The 7,588-nt window shown below is 38.0% G+C and overlaps 1 protein-coding gene and 1 long non-coding RNA gene across 2 annotated transcripts in view; both read left to right on the top strand.

Moving 5' to 3' along the window:
• LOC306996212 overlaps positions 1-7,588 on the top strand; it is a 1,114,438-nt gene that overhangs the window by 492,414 nt on the left and 614,436 nt on the right. The window lies entirely within an intron of this gene.
• On the top strand, positions 1,716-4,518 carry rhogc (ras homolog gene family, member Gc). The gene is made up of 2 exons (XM_079605882.1): positions 1,716-2,101; positions 2,425-4,518. Exon 2 carries the CDS (start codon positions 2,448-2,450, stop codon positions 3,021-3,023), a length of 576 nt encoding a protein of 191 aa, XP_079462008.1. The 5' UTR covers positions 1,716-2,101; positions 2,425-2,447; the 3' UTR covers positions 3,024-4,518.

The raw sequence follows: 7,588 nt of genomic DNA, 5'->3' as shown, positions 1-7,588 counted from the left end.
ATCATAACTACATTTTGCTCGCGAGCTCGTAGAAAGTTGATTATAATGGAAGACGCACCTTGCAGTGCAAACGAGTTGCACAGGTAAATTAAACATTGATGATGTTGTAGTCATTTTTACTCATAGTCATTTTAGTCACCCTGTGTACATTTTTACGAAATGGGATAATCTCCGGTTAAATTTGGAGAACTGATCTTAAACAGTAGCCTGCTATCTTCATACGATCAGGAGCAGCTTCCTTAGAGGTTTCAGGGCAGTAAGGCAAGCTGAATTTCTAAAACATGATAACATGCTGAGCTTTAATGAAAACAAATATTTAAAATATTTTGTGCGGCTTATGCGACAATAAAAGAGGCGCTCTGTTAGCGCTATAAATAAAAATGTATGAGAGCTATTGATAGACATGATGGGAGATGAAAAGGAGGAAAGGGTGGGACGGGGTAAAGTCGGTAAAGTCCACATTCTGAAACACAGGAAACACTCTCGCCTATAGGTGAGAGAACAGGTAAATAGGCGACCTTTTTATCACCATGCTACATCCTAACAATTTTTTTGCATGATTATAATTAGTTGATAATTTGGGGTCCTGAAAAAGTACTTCAATCTGTAAAAATATGCGTTTTAGCTTTTATTTTGTATTATTATTTAAGCAATACTGACATTTAGCCCTATTCTGCTCATTCTTTGAATAGCCTTTAAGTTAGCGGTAACACTTTTTTTTACAAGTTTTTTAAAAACTTTTTTTAACAAGTTTTTTTATTTCGTGTCCTTGTTGTAACACATGTTAGATGTTACATGTAGGCCTACATGTTAAAGGATTAGTTCACTTTTAAAGTGAAAATTCTGTCATCATATACTCACCCTTAAGTTGTTTCAAACCTGTATGAATTTCTTTCCTCTGCTGAACACAAAGGAAGATATTTAGAAGAATGTCAGTAACCAGACAGTTTTTGGTTCCCATTGACTTCCATAGTATATTTTTTTCCTACTATGGAAGTCAATGGGAACCAAAAAATGTCTGGTTACTGACATTCTTCTAAATATCTTCCTTTGTGTTCAGCAGAGGAAAGAAATTCATACAGGTTTGAAACAACTTAAGGGTGAGTATATGATGACAGAATTTTCACTTTAAAAGTGAACTAATCCTTTAACGTATGCTACATGTAGCCTAGTTGTTATACTAATAACAGTAAATTTGGCTTAATTACACGCAATAACCAACCCCTAATCATAACCCTATAGGCTATAGTCGATAGTATTTAAATGTATTACACTGTAACAAGGAAACCTTAAATAAATTTTAACAAAGTGAGATTTAGCTAATTAGTGGTGAACTTGCAAAATTATACATTGCTCTTGATGTAATAAGTTCAGGCAGTTTAGTTGATTCAAAGCATTTATCAAAATGAAAGACAAAACCTATAGCTAATGTTGTGTAGTTAGCCTCTAAAACTACACTGCATTTCCTATTAGCTTTTGCAACATATGCCGCAATTTAAAGAATGAGCCAGTGAGAATATAAGACTGCTTTGAGATCTGATTTAATTGCAAATGTGTGACCTAGTGTGGATAATGTCATAAAAAGACACCTAATGGTGTTGAAACCATTATGTTAGTCCAATTTAGTAAAGTAATACCAAAAACAATGCGTGTGTTAATATTAATTGGATTCATATTTTTTATTATTAATCATAAGCATTTATGACTACATAAATGTAAATACAAACATTTGTAGTTTTTACTCTGAAACTACATTTCCCATAGGCTTTGCGACATGGGCGTGTTCCTGTATGCCGTCTCCGTTTAGTTGAAGAATGAGCCAGTGAGAGAAAAGGACTGCGATACACACAGAACAATTTGCCTTAATCAAAATAAATGGTGTTCATATGAAAGTATTTCGAGACTTTCGATGTGTTGCAGGTTTTGAGCGGTTGTTACGCGTAATTACAGACCTTCAGGAATTGTTTGCTAATGTTTAATAACTGATTAATGTGAGGCTCATCCGCTAGTCGGTTAGCTAAGCGCCTTTGCCGCTGCGATGATGGAAACTTGAGCAGCTCAAAGCAAACACTCATCCAGCTCTCCAGACCACCCAAACACAGTGAGTTTTACTTGAAAAAATATAATTTTAACAACGATTATGTGATGCTGCCCTACTGAATCCCACAATGGCCGGTTTTATTTAACAGATCAGCTGCTAACGTACTAGCTGAGCAGATTTATTACTTTGTTTTGAGTCTTTGTTGCTGACAGAGGTGTAACCTGGAAAAATAACTAATATGAAGTCAACTTATACAGACAAACTGCTATTTAGTAGCTATTCCCTGCTGTGTAGTTAACATTATCTGCTGTTTTACTATCTGAGCTGTTATCTGCCAAGTCTTGTGCATGTATAGTGAGATGAAATCTCTCTCTCTCTTACAGGGACCCCTGTGCCAGGCAACAAGATGCAGACCATTAAGTGTGTTGTTGTTGGTGATGGTGCAGTGGGAAAGACCTGCCTGTTGATCTCCTACACCACCAATGCCTTCCCAGACGAGTACATTCCTACGGTGTTCGACAACTACAGCACTCAGACCTGTGTGGATGGCCGTGCCGTCAGTCTTAACCTGTGGGACACGGCCGGTCAGGAGGAGTATGACCGCCTGCGAACCCTCTCTTACCCGCAAACACACGTGTTCATCATCTGTTTCTCTGTGGCAAGTCCTTCCTCTCATGCCAACGTCAGGCATAAATGGCACCCGGAGGTGGGCCACCATTGTCCCGGCGTGCCCGTGCTGCTGGTGGGCACTAAGAGAGACCTGCGGGGGGACAAGGAGACCCTGGAGAAGCTGAAGGAGCAGGGCATGAGTCCCACCACTCCGCAGCAGGGCAGCGCTCTGGCCCGAAGCATAGGTGCTGTGCGATACCTGGAGTGCTCAGCCCTTCTGCAGGAGGGAGTCAGAGAGGTCTTCAACGAAGCAGTCAGGGCCGTTCTCTACCCCAACGCCAAGAAGCACGCCAAGAAATGTGTGCTGTTATAACTACATGAGGATGTGTGTGTGAAAGATTTTATGAAGGGTGGAATGTAAGTTAGTCATGTGATCGTGTTGCTACCATTTTTTTGTCCGTATCTCTACACTACAGTTAGCAATAGGTGCACAGGTTGATAATGAGGAAGAATGAGACTGTGTGTGCTTGTGTGTTTGTGTTTCAACTTTACATGCATATCACTTAAGACATAAATACGGTGTTGTTATCTAAAATCAGGCAGACGGAGTGTAGTGGATTTGTCTAAAGGACTACAGGCATCGGCAACTTCTGCCTTCCTATAATGCCTTAAAACCCAGCATATTTTAATCACTCAGAGGATATTTCATGCACCAAAAGTGTAAATTCAGTCTAATGTGACCGAAGGTCTCATGAAGGTGCTGTCTTTCCCTTACCGCATGAGTAACACAATTATGAGGGCTTGCAATCCCCCTAATATGCGTGCTATGTTAATGTCAGACCCAAAGGACTATAGGTTTGATGGCCTATGCTTACCACAACATGCCATTTTTCCTGTATTGTTGCCTGTTAATGATCTCTGACCTTTGTAGGGTCGATTGACAGCTCAGGAAGTGCTGTGTAATCCCATCGTGCCTTTAGCGGCTCAGCCCGTACATCTCACAAACTCCTTCCTCTGCACATTTAATTTAGGGTGCTACTTTGGGTGCCAGTTGACATTTATTGCTGGAAAGGGCTGCTGAAAATGTACTGAGAGCTGCTGTAGCTCACCTGCCTCCTACTAGAGCTGTAAATGAAGGGATATAGTGCTGTTTTATAACACCCTTGGGGTAGAAATGAAGATCTTTCTATTTGGCTTGTTGTGCCTGAATCCTCACAATTTACTACCCTGTTATTGAATCTGAAGTGCCACTAATATTTGTATTATTTTGTATTTTATCATGAATGTTGACACTCCAATGAAGTGCCCTAATAAGAAATATTGGAGGAGATATACTCTTTGTCTTGCATCTCTGTTTTACAAGGAACATCCAGACTGTGGTTAATGTACACAAACACTCCAAACATTCAAGTTTAGGCTTCTATTTGGGTCAACATTTACATTTTATATCTTGAATGTCTACCTTTTGTATAATAAACATCAGCTGTTTCTTTTTTTAGCCAAAGGCTGCTTTGTCAACGATTTTGTTTTTAGGACATCAATACCACACTAATTATTATTTTTTTGTATTAAAGCTGTTTTTATTTCTTGAAACTGTCATTATTGTTTAAGAATATACCTCCACTTGCATGAGAAAATAAACCAGTTTTAAAGTGAAACAGAATGGTGCTTTGACCTCAGATTTGTTCATGACGCTCTGTATATAAACGCTGAGGGAATGAGAGAGAACAAGTGGGAGAAAGAGAGAACAGCTGCATCTCTCTGACGTTCTTCACAATGCTTTCACAGATTAACAAAACCGTCAGCTGTGGATGTGTAATTTGTGTTGAGGCATTGTTCTTAGAGTAATGATCTAATGTTTAGGCCTGAATGCTTAATTTATTTTGGGACAGGTTGTCCTTTACAAAAAAGTAGGAGAGACCGGGGTTGGTTGGCACACGGTTAATTTATCATACATGGATGATGTAACATTTCAGTGATTGCTATCTTAACCCACAATTGATTGATGACAAGACAATACAAGATTGAAACAAAACATTAAATATATATATATAAATAATATAAGAATCATTAATAAATCCTAATATGTGGATAATGTCATTAAAAGACTGAAGTAGAAAGTGAAAAGCAAATATTGTAAAATAATATTAATATTTGGATTACACTGGTCTACAATTTTTTAGAGGTCATCTGCTTCAGAGATAAAATGTGCTATTTATTATGTATTTGATGTGCTGAATTCACAAATGACAATTAAAACCACTAATTGGCCATTGTTTCGAATTTTACATTTTATATTGTTTATAGTACCCGTCACCTGCCCTGTTTATGTAACTGATGTAAAATCACCAAAAGTGTTTTATAAATAAAATGTATTATGAAACAAAAGGCAAAAAACTATTATGTACATACTTTAGTCCTATTCAGTGTATTTTCGGTGCTTCTTGACTTGTCTCTTGCATTAATTAAATGTATCTCTTGTCACTGTCCAGCAATAGTCTAGAAGCAATGATGGTGTCCTGGTGAAATCGCTCGCTGTGCTCGTTGCTCACTGATCTGCAGTTCGGTGAAAAACATTGCCATTATGCAGAAAAACAGCTTTAAGACATCGTATATGTCATATACTGACTCAATAGCATATCTTGAAAACTAGAGCCAATCAACAATTTTAAGCATCATTTTTGTTTTCAGTGACTCAGAAGAATTAGTAAAGTTTGACAACATTTATTTCAAAAGCATTTTGGCTGTGGACCAGTGTTATTAACCAATAATTTATAATATAGTACATACAGAGGTGGACAAACATACATAAAATAAGACATTTTCACATCTTGTCTTTTTTTTTTTATCCATACAATGTTGGTTAAGTTAACTTTTTTTTGTAGCAGTAAATGAGGAGATGTCTTATCGATCAAAATTTCAGTATGGCGTACCACAAGGTTCAGTGCTAGGACCTTTGCTGTTCACTCTGTACATGCTTCCCTTGGGAGATTTAGCTTTCACTGTTATGCTGATGATAACAGTGATCAGTTCTATATTTCTTCACACCCTGACGAAACTTACCAATTCACAAAATTAACAGAATTTCCTACTACTTACTTCTGGAAAAACAGAGATTCTAATTATTGGACAAAAAACATCCTCACGCAATAACCTAGAATACTGTCTAACACTTGATGGCTGCTCTGTCAAGTCTTCGTCGAACCTGGGTGTGCTCTTTGATACCAATCTTTCATTTGAAAGTCACGTGTCTAGTATCTGTAAAACCGCATTTTTCCATCTTAAAAATATATCTAAATTACGTCATATGCTCTCAAAGACAAATGTGTAACAATTAGTTCATGCATTCATGACTACTTCAAGGCTAGATTATTGTAATGCTATTATGGGTGGTTGCCCTGCACGCTTAATAAACATACTACAGCTGGTCCAAAACGCAGCAGCTCTTACCAGAACCAGGAAGTATGACCATATTTGCCTGGTTCTGTCAACATTGCATTGGCTCCCTATTAAACATTGTATAATAAATGTTAGCATATTTCTGATTACTTACAAAGCACTAAATGGTTTAGCTCCCCAGTACTTGAGCGAGCTGTCAGCGCATTATAGTCCTTCACGTCTATTGCGATCTCAAAATTCCGGCCAGTGGATAATACCTAGAATATCAAAATCGACTGCTGGCGGTAGATCCTTTTCCTATTTAGCACCAAAACTTTGGAACAGCCTTCTTAACATTGTCTGGGAAGCAGACACACTCTGTCAGTTCAAATAAAAACACATCTCTTTGACCTAGCATTCACATAATACATTATAGACCACTTCTATAATTCAATGTTAGGCTGCATAGGTCAGCCGGAAACACTTCCCATAAACCCTGATGTACATCATAAGAAGCATGGCATCTACGCTAATATTAGTCTCTCTGTCAGGGGCGTAGAATTTAGTAGGGACACTTGGGACGTGTCCCTACCAATATCCAGTGACACTGATATATCTCTAGCAATAATTTTAATCAAACCTTAAAATATATGTCCCCGTCCCCACCAATTTCAAAATCAAACTTACGCCACTGCTCTCTGTTTATCCCGAGGTTTACCGCAGTCCGCCGGATCCAGGCCGTATCCAGATCTGATGAAGGACCTGCGCCTGGACACGACGACAACACAGTCCTGAAGTGTCAACTAATCTCTCCCCTGTGAAGGCTTCCTTCCCTTTACCTCTGTACAGATAAAACTTTGTCGGTATAATTCCGGTGTGGCTACGCAAAGCGATAAATAGTTCTTTATTATACATTTTTGAGACCAGACAAGTAGTTTGTTGAGGGTTGGTATGTGGACTACACGCCTGCACATATTCAAACGCGCATACAGTACCTGTAGACTAAACACGTGATGTGCATGTGCACGTCGTCTGCGTTTTTGCGGGTTTTGCGTTTTTGAGGTTTGTGCAGAGATAACCTTTTTTCAAAAATGTTCAAGGCTTGCACCTTGAAATCTTTTAGTTAATAACTGATATTTGCAACGGAAGTGAATCAATCAATCAAAACTAACTTTAGCTGGACAATAACTTTATTCAAGAGCTGCTGTAAAGCCAAAACAATCTCTGTAATTTCCTATTATCACTGTAATGCTGCTTTGAAACAAATGAAGGTGGCCTGACCTGACCTTTTTTTTTGTTTGCTGACAAGGTCACTGGAACGACAAGAAGGCAAGTAAAGATGACAGATTTTAATGACAATTTAGGAAATATGAATGTGTTTGTTTTTGCTCAAGAACATTAAGATATTTAATAAGAATGAACATTATCACATTTACAGCCAACATTCAGCTATGGTATAGGCCTATGGCATGCTATTTCCATAAAATATATGGAAATAAACATCAAAGCAATTGATATTCTATAATTCTATGAAACGGACTGGAGTTTTTCTGTTGCTTT

The sequence above is a fragment of the Phoxinus phoxinus genome, assembly GCF_949152265.1.
Source record: "Phoxinus phoxinus genome assembly, chromosome: 3".
NCBI classification, from domain to species: Eukaryota; Metazoa; Chordata; class Actinopteri; order Cypriniformes; family Leuciscidae; genus Phoxinus; species Phoxinus phoxinus.
The sequence above is the reverse complement of the archived record's forward strand: the minus strand, read 5'-3'. Positions and strand labels throughout refer to the sequence as shown.

Excerpts from the sequence above, each read along its gene's own strand:
- rhogc (XM_079605882.1), top strand. The coding sequence starts at position 2,448 with ATGCAGACCATTAAGTGTGTTGTTGTTGGTGATGGTGCAGTGGGAAAG.